General features: G+C 40.5%; 7 protein-coding genes across 7 annotated transcripts; 3 read left to right on the top strand and 4 right to left on the bottom strand.

Annotated features, from left to right (window-relative positions):
• Positions 1–62: 62 nt before the first annotated feature.
• On the bottom strand, positions 63–758 carry L201_001705 (uncharacterized protein; the record flags this gene model as incomplete). The annotated part of the gene is made up of 1 exon (XM_066217492.1): positions 63–758. The coding sequence occupies one exon, from the start codon at positions 756–758 to the stop codon at positions 63–65; it is 696 nt and encodes a 231-aa protein (XP_066073589.1).
• Positions 759–1,296: 538 nt separating this feature from the next.
• On the bottom strand, positions 1,297–1,785 carry L201_001704 (uncharacterized protein; the record flags this gene model as incomplete). The annotated part of the gene is made up of 1 exon (XM_066217491.1): positions 1,297–1,785. One exon carries the CDS (start codon positions 1,783–1,785, stop codon positions 1,297–1,299), a length of 489 nt encoding a protein of 162 aa, XP_066073588.1.
• A 448-nt stretch (positions 1,786–2,233) lies between these two features.
• Positions 2,234–4,222, bottom strand: L201_001703 (uncharacterized protein; the record flags this gene model as incomplete). The annotated part of the gene is made up of 12 exons (XM_066217490.1): positions 2,234–2,574; positions 2,628–2,836; positions 2,893–2,933; positions 2,989–3,096; positions 3,157–3,299; positions 3,365–3,452; positions 3,520–3,592; positions 3,653–3,743; positions 3,822–3,875; positions 3,936–4,014; positions 4,077–4,101; positions 4,164–4,222. 12 exons carry the CDS (start codon positions 4,220–4,222, stop codon positions 2,234–2,236), a joined length of 1,311 nt encoding a protein of 436 aa, XP_066073587.1.
• Positions 4,223–4,962: 740 nt separating this feature from the next.
• On the top strand, positions 4,963–6,531 carry L201_001702 (uncharacterized protein; the record flags this gene model as incomplete). Its single annotated transcript, XM_066217489.1, has 1 exon — positions 4,963–6,531. The coding sequence occupies one exon, from the start codon at positions 4,963–4,965 to the stop codon at positions 6,529–6,531; it is 1,569 nt and encodes a 522-aa protein (XP_066073586.1).
• Positions 6,532–7,888: 1,357 nt separating this feature from the next.
• On the top strand, positions 7,889–8,155 carry L201_001701 (uncharacterized protein; the record flags this gene model as incomplete). Its single annotated transcript, XM_066217488.1, has 1 exon — positions 7,889–8,155. The coding sequence occupies one exon, from the start codon at positions 7,889–7,891 to the stop codon at positions 8,153–8,155; it is 267 nt and encodes an 88-aa protein (XP_066073585.1).
• A 996-nt stretch (positions 8,156–9,151) lies between these two features.
• On the top strand, positions 9,152–10,435 carry L201_001700 (uncharacterized protein; the record flags this gene model as incomplete). The annotated part of the gene is made up of 1 exon (XM_066217487.1): positions 9,152–10,435. The coding sequence occupies one exon, from the start codon at positions 9,152–9,154 to the stop codon at positions 10,433–10,435; it is 1,284 nt and encodes a 427-aa protein (XP_066073584.1).
• Positions 10,436–11,031: 596 nt separating this feature from the next.
• Positions 11,032–12,796, bottom strand: L201_001699 (uncharacterized protein; the record flags this gene model as incomplete). The annotated part of the gene is made up of 10 exons (XM_066217486.1): positions 11,032–11,141; positions 11,241–11,279; positions 11,360–11,603; positions 11,686–11,812; positions 11,923–12,133; positions 12,255–12,322; positions 12,394–12,433; positions 12,511–12,525; positions 12,668–12,675; positions 12,765–12,796. The coding sequence occupies 10 exons, from the start codon at positions 12,794–12,796 to the stop codon at positions 11,032–11,034; spliced, it is 894 nt and encodes a 297-aa protein (XP_066073583.1).
• Positions 12,797–13,046: the final 250 nt, after the last annotated feature.

The raw sequence follows: 13,046 nt of genomic DNA, 5'->3' as shown, positions 1-13,046 counted from the left end.
TCATTGTATATACAGATATAGGGCGACCACAATTATGTGATGACGAAGTGGTAACTCAATACCTAATCCTGCTCTTTCCCTTTGACCCAAATTCGAGACGTTTTCTTGAGCAACCATCTCTTGGTAGAATCCGATGGGATTTGACTGTGGGCAGATTGTTCTTGGTAAGAATTATCAAATCGCAACCCAGATTTTGTGTTGATAAGTGTTTTTTGACAAGCTTTGAACTTGGAATGAGCGGAAGAAATTGTAAGTTCATTGTAGATGTGATCTGTCTTATCAATTTGTTTCCTAGCTGAATCTGATTCAATAGTGAAAGTTTGGGTTTTTACCGTACCATCACCTCCTGTTAATATTTCATGAAATCCGGCTTCATCAGAAATAAATCCTTTCTTGGATTCCTCTTCGCTCCAATCCTCTGCTCGCCATCTGGTAATATCTTCATCAGATATTGTACTATTAGAAGGTTCGCATATTTGGAGCTTTCGTCTTCTTTGCATTGAAGGGAGTTCATCGTCATCATACTCATCGTTCCCAGGGGATAAATTTCCATCGTATAAGTTCTCTTCCCACGTCCTCGTATAAGGATGATGAGACAATGTGGTGAAACCCGTCAGAGTATTATATTTAGTTGTCCGTTCGACAGGTTCATAATCTGTAAAAGCTTCAAAAAAGTCTTGTTGTGACGGGTTGCTTCTGGATGGGTTCAACAGAGTGAAGGACCCATCTCTGGTGTAAAATTGAGATAGATTGGACATATCGGAAAGGGCTTAATTTTGGGGTTTGATGTCAACTTCGCGAATATGAAAAGGTTGCGGACATCCAGGGGGGTATAACATCCTATCTAACGCCTTGTTATGCCATGCTTGCTATTGAAAATACGTTGGCTATGCAAAACACCCATCCTTCACTTTCCGCTCACGGAGACCGTGATCCTTTATCTATGCTGAGCTACGCAATCCGTGATTATAGCTCAATTAGTCCTTTTTTCGCTCACTGTCAGATCCCAACCTTCCACATGTTTGCTTCGAATACTCGTATTGTAGAAGTTCCTTTTTCCATCAACAGCTTTGAAATCGGACTGGGTCAGCGAAGCAATCGTGAGATAACCGAATTTATAGAAAGGGGTTACAACCTCGCTGATCAAACGTACGAACTCGGAATCGAAAGTCCGTGGGAGAAGATCTTTGACTGATTATGCATGCATAAACGACATAAATACGTAGAAAGCCTCAAAGGATCGCTATATACAACACATGATATCGGAGCCGCTGGCGCAGGTTGCCCGAGTAAATTCTACCAGTCAAAACCACCATTGTTTGTATCGATATTTTTACTATCTGTTGCGAACAAAGAGGTAGTTGATCTATTTACTATGTGTTTGGGCAAATCAATATCGTTTGGACCTTTCGAGACCTTGACGTCAGTTACTTTGGTGATTCCAGTAGATGTAGCTTGCTGTTTAGCATAGTACTCAGAACCAGTTAACAGTGATCCACTTTGATTGACTTGAGGTTGATCATCTCTTCTGGTCAAATCTCTTCTTGCTCCAGTGGGAAGATGCAAGGATCCAGTGTTAGGATTTGAGTAAGGTTTTAATGATGATGCTGGTTGATCCGGTCTGACGAAATCTCTTTGAGATCCTGTTGGGAGATGGAATGATCCAGTGTTAGGTCTAGAGCAATAACTACCTGATTTATTGCCTGTGGATGTAGAACCCGATGAGATCAGTTGAAAAGATCCATCAGTACTGTAAGCATGTGAATGTTCCTGGGATGAAGACATGTCGTCGGATAGCGAAATATAATTGTAAATCGATATGGAACAAGAGTAGAATTTAATGATTGGCAAAATGCAGGAGAGATTGCTTAAATTGTGGTCTTATATAGTTTTTCCTTCTCCTATTTTTTACTTTTGGCCCATCTAGTCGATCCCCGAGGCAGACATGGTACATCACGTCGCCTGTCCGATATCGACAAAAAGGGGTTGGTATAGTGTGTTTCATGCGGGTCCAACTTGTTTGACTATGTAGTTCCTTTCAGCTTTGACATGTAGACAGCATGACTCAGCTCGGTCACAAGGCGAGGGGTTTCAATTTCAGGAATATCCGCGATAACCGAATATGAAAGAAATGCATTGTCATTACATTGACGTACCGAAACCGAGATACTGATCGAAAGTTGAAAGTCCATGTTCGTATGTATATTGCTTCTAGATCTATCACGCCATTATTCTAATAAGCAGGATGTCTTCCGCCTCCTGAAATTTCATCTCTACTTTTCTTCCCCATTAAATTCCTTCCTGATCCTTGTTGAGTCTGTTCCCTTCTTCCATCTTCATCATCCGATTCATCTTCCTCTGGCAATTGTGTAAGAGCCATACCTTCTTCTTCAAATGCATTGAACAATGTAGAGTTCTGAGCTCGATATATGCTACTCCTTCGACCGTGAGAAGCCGAATTCAAGGATCCATCTGGGGCGTACGTAGAGCCACTATTTGGGAGGGATCCGTAATTCCATGGACCAACACTATTCGACTCCATAGACATTCTACCAGACATACTCATTCGCGGGTCTGTCAATCGAACTCAGCTTGAAGATCCCACAGGGCAACATAGGAAGACTCACTCATAAGCCCAGCTTCTAAACTTGACTGATGATGCGGAGCTTCAGGTTCTCTTGAGATATTCAATAAGTATACTCCCATGAAAATGATTAAGAATCCGCATATCAGTGAGATAGTGTTGACACCGCCTGGAGTATTGAAGCCGGAGAACAGAATAGCTGAAGCGATAATAGTTGCAGTGGTGAAGAAGACGTAGTAGATAGGGTTTACACTAAGAAATAGGTGTCAGAAACAGTTACGTGGGACGCTTGTTACCGGAAGACGTACACGTTGGTGGAAAATGTATCTAATGCTTTATTAAAGTAGTTCTGCAAACATGCATGTTAGTGACCGACATCCTGTTATTCTCCTTCATATACTTACCATCTGAATCATGATGCATCCCACAACCACCACTCCGAATACATAAGTACTGATGTGGGTTAATTGATTGTTACCAGCAAAAGTCAATTTCAGTGCAACACCGAAACCCTACGATTGAACTGAGTGAGCTGACGGCTCTGTTCAATCAGAAGAAGGTGACCAGCTTACCTTGATAGCCATAACGGATACACTTCCTACTAATGAGCAAATTGAAAGGTAAACCATTGGATTTCTAGTACCATGAGTTGGAACAACACGGTAAATCATGTAAACGGAAAAGACCGCGACAAATGTGATATAGAATAAGAAAGCTAAAAAGTGACGACAAAAGAATCAGTAAAAGTGACCAAATCAAGTGAAAAGCGTGTAAACCTACCTGGTTTTGCTGCATATGTCAAGATTTCATCCACAGTTTCTACCTCTTTATCCGATGGAGCATGTAGAACGATAATCACGGATCCAATCTATTAAATCACCGTTAGTCACGATAAATTAAGCACCTTGGCTACTTCTATGGCAGAAAGCGCTCACAATACATGAAGCACACCCGCATACACCTAATCTACCAAGTTTCTCGTCTAGTAAGAAAGAAGCGAGAATAGCACTATCATTGTTTCAAATCAGCTTACAGTCTAAGAAGGATTGAATAAGCAACCGGACTCACCCAATAATCACACTCATTGCGCCCAACGGCGTGACCAAAATGGCAGGAGCAAAAGTATACGCGGCGAAATTTGCTACTTCACCAACAACCACTACGATGATAAAACAGGACTATCAGCCTTGGTCCCCTGTAATTTAGAAAAGATCATCGATAGCCAAGGTGTACTCACTCGTTATCATACCTGCCCACCATATTGGATTCTGCAGATATGACAAGTCCTCCGCTGGATGTACTGTTAGCCACCCTACAACTCTATCGAGAACATCTGGATATTTTGACTTACAAGCATTTCTTGGTCCAGTCTGCCTTTGATGCGAATGCGAATATTCATTTGCGTCCTTTTTCGCAGCGTCGTTTAATCCCTATTATCATTGTTATCAGTACAAAACGCCGCATTCATCATAACACTGAGAAGTTAGCTCACCTTCTTCGTTATTATGAAACTTGAACTAAGACAGCAAACGGTTAGAAGACCCTTCGGTTTGGAAGGTAATATGTGATTATTGCTCACCCGATCAAGAAAGTACCACCTAATGCCAAGCCCAATCCTATATATTTATCTTCGACCATTATTTATATATTTCTGCCTTTTAGAACTGTCTTGGGTCCAGGAGATATGCTGTGTCGATATGCTGGGTATACTGGTGTTGGCCAAAGTATGATTATTTATCTTGTAGTCGTATAATCATAAAACCAGGATTGAAGGTGATAAAAGGTCAAGGTGAATTCAAACGCGTAAAAGAAGGTGGAAATGTCTTTGTTGTCTAGACTTAATCTTATATGTAACCTTTCAGGGTCTAGCCGAAACATCCGCGTGGCCAACACGCTAACTACCAAGTGGCACTTCAGAAAACTCTCCTATCAGTTGATGATATGATTATGGAAATGGCTATATTCATAGCGGCAACTATCGTAAATGTTCTCTCTGTTGCCTCGGAATGCCTGTGAAGGGTCATGCTGTGAACAATGGATTGACTCATCAACGCTAGTTTCCGAACGCTTAGCCTTTATCCTATGAAAATGTCGCAAAACTCGTTGATCCTTTGATCGTAACACTGACTTGAAAGGGTACTGGCAATAAAAGATCGATAAGCAAAATCCTTCCAGATATATATTGATCAGTGTATACGCATTTCTTTTGCCACTGATGAATGATACACAAGCACTTCTCTGTAGATAACTTTTGAGAGATACATGACCATATAACATATCTTCCCCTGCTCAGAAAGAAAAGACCCAACACACACACATATAAACATACCTTATTCACTACATTCTCCTAGCACAACCCCTACGACAACTCAGCAAACATGAACGCATTATCATTCGCAGCATCCCCTTTTTTGGTAAATTCCTTCAGTACAATATCCAATACAGCCTCCCACTCAAATAACCCTTCTTTCGCTCATAGCGAAATTAGTCACACCTCAGCCTCAAGTGGAGGAAAATCAAGATTAGGTCGAACATGGACAGGTCTTTTTGGCAGAACATCACGCTCAAAAAGAAGGGCCCCTTCGCAGCCAGGATTGTTTGGGAGACTTAGCCGAGCATTCAGTACCTCTGGTCGAGGGAGGACTGGTGGCGACAGTTCAAGTTGGCTATCAGATACTACTCTACCCGACTTCCTTGCCAGTGGCCCTTCACCGGAAGCCTCTCACGGCTATGACTATTCTATTGCTAGGGAAATGGACAACCATTTTAACGATGATGATCTTGGTTCTGAAATTTCAAGTTTACATGATGATACTTCTTATACCGATTGGGAATATAGTTCACCCGATATCTCTCCGTTAAATACCCCACATCAATCACAAATCCATTTGTCTTTAAGTGGATCTAGTGAACCGACAAATGCCGATGAATCCCAAAATACCCCTTACATCAGCTCTTCTCGCTTCGAGCTTCTCCCTCGGGAGCCTATTGCCATCAACCCAGAATCAGCAAGCTATAAATTACCACTCAACCCAGAATCAAGCGTACAAGAAACTTATTCCGCACCTTCGTCAAGAACAAGCTCGGACAAAGATAGTTTTGTGACTGGTAGAAGCACTGCCTCAAGAAAGGACGCTCTGGTACGGACTGCGAGCGTACATGGGCGAAGTAGCAGAGCTGCTCTCTCAGATGCAGCACTTCAAATGTCTCCAGCTGGTGAAAGTGCACAAGATACCATATCCGTTCCCAATGTAGATTCAAGTCAAACTTCAAGTCAGACTAGCGAACCTGATTATGACGATCCTTATGTAAATCTCGGTAAAATGGATTCTCCGATCAACCCTAATCCACTCACACCAAGGGGAACAAGAATATGGACAAGTCAAACGAGTTCTGTCTCGACGGTCGATAGTTACACATCACAGATTTCAGACAAACCATCCCAATTTACAAGGTTTGCTCAGCTTGACGATCGAACTAATAGAAACGCTCCAACCAAAGTGAAAGAAGGATTAGGCAATACATTACAGAGGTGGGGACAGAGTGTCTCAAGTCTTTTTTCTAGATCAAGTAATTCAGAAACCAGTCAACGCACTGGTAAGTTAGCATCAGACGTTGAAGCTGAACTGTATGGACCTAGACCACCCGAAGAAGAAGACGCAATCATGAATAAATGGTATACACAAAACGGACCAGGACAAGGGACACTGTTTAGTGGTTCAGGTTCTACTGATAAGGTAACAGCTAGATTATCTTACAAAGAGACTGTGTCAAGAATTAGTGAAGGTACAGCTTTAGATGGTATTATTGAACCCCACACAGAAGAACAAGGCAAAGAAGAAGATTGGTTTAGCCATATCAATTATGACTCTGACTCAAATGATAAAGAACTGAGGGTCAATCATTGGAGAGAGACAAAGGGAAGTTCAATTTTCACTGTAATCTAGCTCCTTGGACCAATTTGACGATATTTCGAATGGAAGGGATCATGAATATGATGATACTGTAATGCTTCAAGATTATTGGTCAGATGAGCAGTGGAAGGGGTAGGTACCAGGAGAGGGGTCAAATGATGGAACTAGATCAGTGAAAAGAGCGATTCAGAAGTCGATTCTGTAACAAGTATACTTGGTTGAAGTTAAACAGACGGCTTAAATGGATTAGAAAGTCGACCTTACTGTATGGGTTGTGAGATATCTAATGGTCATCCAAACACAAATCTATACTGAAAATATACGCTCAATGTCACTGCGACTTATGCATATATTATTATATTGTAGCTTGTTCAAACAATGTAAGTGGCTTCAGTGGTTTGGCTGATTCAGCTATTGCATGCTTAGGTATGTGAGTGTATTAGTGTACTAATATGTCAGCATATCCATGCAAGAATTTCACTTGTTGAGAAATACAGGCAGCACGTTCAAAAGCAATTCATTGCAATTCACACTCTGTAATTCGCTCCAGTGCCACACTTCACCTCGATAACAAATACAAATGCTGTACTGCACCATCAAAGGATTTATCTCCTTTGACTCATATCACGCAGATTACAAAACAGGTATCGTGACGTTAGACAAAGTGATAGAGGTTGATGTTCTGTAAGTTCCGAATCCATCTAATCGATTCTCAGCTCGGTTAGTATGGCAACACGAGGTGGGGGAAGCGGAGATTGTAAGGATCTTCCAGTCATTGCAGATTACGCAGCAGAACCTCTCATTTCTTCTGTCCTTCGTCAGATAGGTGAATAAATATTTGATGTTTCAGTAAATTAGCGAGTATGAACTCGATCTCGGTGTTGAAAACCCATCACCTAGCCTGTCCTTCACTTGACGTTCCACTGCTCTACTCTAGGGAGATAGAAGTAACTTAAGATAGAAGTGACTTTCAAGAACTGCAATACCCCACTCTTCCAGAAGCAAGGATCTCTTCCTCAATTCTTCCAGTTCCAGGTCACGAGCTAATCAGTCTCTTGATGCAAACCGAGAAGTACGATTTTACTGTTTTAGCGAATTAGCTTCTGATTGCGTTTGATGACAATAATGACAAGGGAGCAGAATGATATTTGTAATTTTACAGATGTCGTGATGTTTCTCTCACAAGGTCGGCCTTGGATACTCCCGATCACTTCAGTCATCAAATGAGCACACCTCGGTCTTGATAGCTTGGAATTTGCATATAATTACAGCTCAAAATATCTCTCAAAATGCATTTTCTCATCAATCACATCAACCTCATCCATCACAGACCACTTCAACTCAAAACTATCACAACACACATACAACTTGATCATATATTTTAGCTGTAATGTCTTCTTCTAACACTAACTCAATTACTAACGGTAGTCAAGTACCAAACTTTTCTCGTCCTCTTACTGGCAGTAACCAATCCTCTCAATCTCAATCTCAATGGCCAGAAAGAAGCAGTAGTCTTCCTCAAGATAGGGCAGCTCTTCGATTAAGTTGTATTGACAATTATTACAAAGAGAATCCCCAAGTCAGTCAAGGTGTTTCCGCCACTGGATTTTCAGGAGGTAAACAAACTGGTTCTTCTACCGCTTCTAAGCCAAATTAAGCTGCAGAAGGTAAGGAATAATCTCATACCATCACTGTACATATTGCGAACAGGTAAGAGCTCACTCAATGCTCCCACTGGAACTTATATTAGACCTCAGGGTGACAGCCGGCCAATTTTAAAGAGGATTTTAAACATCCCGATGAATTCCGTACATTATCTTATTGTCGAAACACCACTATCCAATCTTGTCTCTTCCGAATGTCTGGTCATGGCATACATATATGTACACCCATGTATATCGTGTTATGCATCGCTATCTATCGTTCTACTAACGCTGACTCTTAACAAGCTACGCGACTCAAGCTAATTCGGCACAACGCCATACTGACAGTAAGTTGGTAGGAACATGTGTTTTGTATCTGAACGTCACATATCGCGTACTGATGAAGCAAGAGTATCATTGCTAGCCTCAGAGAATCGTTGACTTCAGCATGATGATTTCGAATGTATTAGCCATCATATCCAATATAAGTAGCTAGATAAGGCGACCGAACTTACTTTTGTTCGGTATATCTTATTATCCGTTTCATACTTGAGCATCCTTTGTTCAAAATTTTAGCTCCTTTGCTACATCTGACACAGCTATACTGTAACGGGTAATAGCTTCGAGCGGTTCACCTGAAGATCATTGTGGATCGATCCTGCACTGTCGATGATTTTGCTGTTTGATCCCTTTCCGGTTTTTCTTTTTTGTGATCTTGTCCTTTTTTTCACTTTTACTGTTTCTGCTGAAGTGATTTCTTCGAATTATCTCTGAGAGATAGTACAGTATCTCATTCATAGAGCGAAAGAAAAGGATAACTTTTACACACACAAAAGGACAATTTTGATCATATACCGTAGTCTATTGTTGTACTCGTACTGTACCCATGTTCATTGGGTGGTTGTTCACTGGATTATTCGATTATACGAGTACTCTTTAAAGCCTTGTAATACTGTAAACACAAAAATCATTTCAGCTTATCACAAAACCATCAGATCTCATATTATACGATGTCACATACAACGAGTTCAAGCAATTCATCTTCATCATTCTCAGAATCAAGTTCAAGTAGTTTGTCACCTTCTCAAAGCGATCAAACTGAGTCTACTCTAACCCCTATCGACACATCTATTAAATCTCCACCTTACCGTAGATTCTATTCGACAAGACGTGATTCAGGATATGCAGACGAGTCGACACCTGTCGTTAGCCCGATAATGCCTGAATCCAGGTATCGAGATTCTGGTTTTACCAAATCTAATGTCAATTATCCCAGTTCTTCAAGGGATAGCACTGGAAGCTGGGATTCTTCTTCAAGTTACGATGTCAGCCCTTCCTCGGTGCAAAAAAGTCATCAAGATACAAAACCTCAATTGGGTAGAACAAGCTCGGTTGATAGTGAATTATATGATACAGGTGAATATGATAGGGGAATTTTGATTAAGCCAGTCTATGCTAGGTGGGGTGATGGATGGCGTGAAGCGTCAGGTGCGGTCACTTTAGATATATTGGATGATGAAGATGGTTCCAGATCCTCTTCTTCGGGAACTGAAGACGATTTGTCAGCTGAAAACACCTACTATCCGACAAAAAATAATTCAGGTCGATCTGTCCCGATTTATGATGACCAATATGATGACTCACTATTTTCAATACCAAGTAGACGTACAAGTTTGAGTTTGAGTAGTATTGGAAGTAGTATCTTAACGCATGCTAGAGCTTTAGTAAAGAATCCAAATATACCAAAAGTGAAAAAAATTAAACGAAAGAGAAATCAAGAATTTCTAGGATCAGATGAAATGTTACCTGAACCTTTGAGGATATATTTACCTAAGAAGCCCAATCAGGAAGAAGATAATTCAAGTATTTTCAGTACAAATCATGGTGATATTGACGATAGTCAAATTTATTCAACCGATAAATCAGACTTAAGGGTTGACAGTATCTTTTCAGGTGGTCAAGGAAGACGAGGAAGTACGAATTACAATTCCCTAAACAAGTTAGTTCACCATCCACCGGATTTGTCAGATACAACAAATTCCCAACTTTCTATTTCGAGTGACACGACATCGCCAAAATCGATGAATCCCCTCGAACTATACGGAAAGTCAGAATCTGAGGTGGACTCAAGATCATTCCGTTCGAGAACATCAAGTAAAATATCCAAAGTTAGTACAAAATTTAAAGAATTTAAAAGTGGTATTTCAAGTTTTGTGTCAAAGTCCATCAAGAGCTTGAAATATGATGGGAAAAAATTGACTAAGAAAACTAAAAATCGATTCGAGGTAGATTAGCCGTACTTCACTGTCACCCTCGTACAACACCCCTATACTTGAAAGTCCTACGCCGAGTCGCGAGGAGCAAAGGAGCCAGATAAATTGCTTGAAACGGATTATAATTCCTCCATTGAAGCTCTTATTTGGAAACAAAGCACCCGCCAATCACTCATCGTGAAGACTGAAGTTCGACAACATAGACCTCCAGATGATGGACAAGATCAAAGAATATGACATTTCCATAGGAAAGACTAGGTATAATGTCTGAATAAGTTGGATCTGACGTATCAATCATTCGATCGTACTACAGGGTTCGACATCAAGGTCGGTGGGGCGCCACAGATATTGGTCATGGTGATACATTCTATAAAAGTCTATGTTAGTTATTCTATGAGTGGTATATCCTAAGTTATTCAAAAAATATTCGAATTACTATTATATGAACGTATTAATTCTTGATGTGTGTTTCCTAAGATGATGTGCTCAGCATCATGTATGTGATGTGTGAAAGTCCCCTTCGACCATCTCCGTGGTATTTTTCCCTCTTCATCGACTGGCCACCGTTGACCTCTTGCACAATCCTCCTTTTCACGATTTTTTGCTAGAGATTGGGCTTATATAGCCTCAGGTTTGACACCGCTGGTCTTCTCTCTGAACATGTCAACAGCATTTCTAAGCTGTTCGAGGAAGACGAACATGCAGATAGTATTCGGTGTAAGTCGGACTAAGAAATTAAGGATACGTTAGCACACGACCTACGTTCAGAAGCGTAATAACTGGATCATAAGGATTACAGGGATAATTCAGAGGTGTCTAAACTTACTCCATGCAGGTAACCATCCTTTGAATAAGAATCGTGGTCCTGTCGAGTGGCATAATATTAGCGTCACATATCTATTTTATGATTGCCTAAAGAAGGGACAAAATTGAATGTATACTCACCTTCAAGTTTCAAACTCTCCATAATCAAACCAACAGGATTTCCAGCTTGACCATGTTTCATATTCATAATTCTACTTTTCACTACATCTGCAGGAGCACAAATTGTTGTTGCGACTGTACCTGCTAAAGCTGAAGAGACGAAATGACATGGCATTCCATTTGACATCAAGTTTTGTGAGAGTAACATGTCTTTGAAGAAGTCGTATGATACGAGTTGGGAGGCATTCATCAAGATTGCTCTAACCTAATGTACAATTGATAATTTAGCTCTAATTCCAACAGACACAGCGAGAATCATGATATCACTATGGTGATATGTCACTCACTGTATTTGGTAACAACCCTCTAGCTAATGATGGCACACCCTCATCTTTGATCATTCTATATGTACCATGTAAAGCGTTTTTATACCTATATTGGTGTTCCGGTGTTTTTGTTGGGTCTGCAACCATTCTGTATTGAAAAAAAACAGTCAGTATTTTAGGCTTCTACAATGTCCGATTGTGATGGAGATCTTTTCCTGCCATAAAACTTCTTTCAGCATGAACAACAACAACACTCACCTGACTAAAATGATATCCGCTGGATTACCTGCTAAACCACCTAAAGCACCTGCCGTACTAGCACAAATAACCATATCACCGGTGGTTAATTTCTTTTTACCACCATTTGACATTTGTGATTTCATCATATCATATGCACCTAAACGCGTTACTGAATAAGTCATTTGTCTAAATATTGATGCTGTTAAACCTGTATATAACCCTCTAACACCTAAATTGGATACCCGGAAACTATTAGCCGTAATTCATTTTTACACTAGGCATATTCTCAAGAACACTGCATGAATGGCTAGCACCATGAGCCACGATAGTATTATATAGCTATAACTCACCATCATGTGCTAAGACAGTCTTTATGGCTTGGACAAAGGTTGTTTTCGTAGTCGAAGTTTGCATACGTCTATTGAATTATTCATCCGGAATTCAGCCCACAAGGTCGGTATCTTTCGGTACCGGACATCGTACACTTACACTCGCATGACATCAAGAGGATGAGTACAACATGCTGCCACTTAAATTCATATATATCAGCTGTATGTCCGTGTTATTCAATTCTTATAGCTAGTCGGATGTGTGTTATCAACTTACTAGATGCCGCGGCACCTGTTCGGGGGAAGCCGAGGTACCATCAATATACATTGTGATATTTTGCGGTAAAAAGAAAGTGGTAGGACAAAGCAGTTGATAAGCAGGATTAGATGTCAGTGAGATCCTCATTTATTCACTCTGTCGGGATTATACACACCTCCTAACCTATAAGGGACAGGTAAATCAACAAACAATCCAGTGAATTCGAAATTTCAGTTGGGTAGGATAACGGTGAAGTGACAGCAAATGCTTACCAGAATGGATACGTTTTCTTTTGAACAGACATTCTTCACGCGAACAGCAGGATGACTAGGAGAGATGGAAGAGGAAGAAGGAGGACCTCAGACACAGGGGAAACGAATGACTATATGAACATGTGAAGATATTGATGCAAGAAATCAAACAATCAAGTTTGAGTAATGTTGAATTGGCTTAATAATTTTTCGTCTTCTACAAGTTCGGTCTTCAAAATACCAAAAATACCAAAAAAATGGATTAAAATAATTGTGATTCAGGGAATAAAGAGGTGTAAGATT

Source organism: Kwoniella dendrophila, chromosome 2 (assembly GCF_036810415.1).
Source record: "Kwoniella dendrophila CBS 6074 chromosome 2, complete sequence".
Classification (NCBI taxonomy): Eukaryota; Fungi; Basidiomycota; class Tremellomycetes; order Tremellales; family Cryptococcaceae; genus Kwoniella; species Kwoniella dendrophila.
The sequence above is the reverse complement of the archived record's forward strand: the minus strand, read 5'-3'. Positions and strand labels throughout refer to the sequence as shown.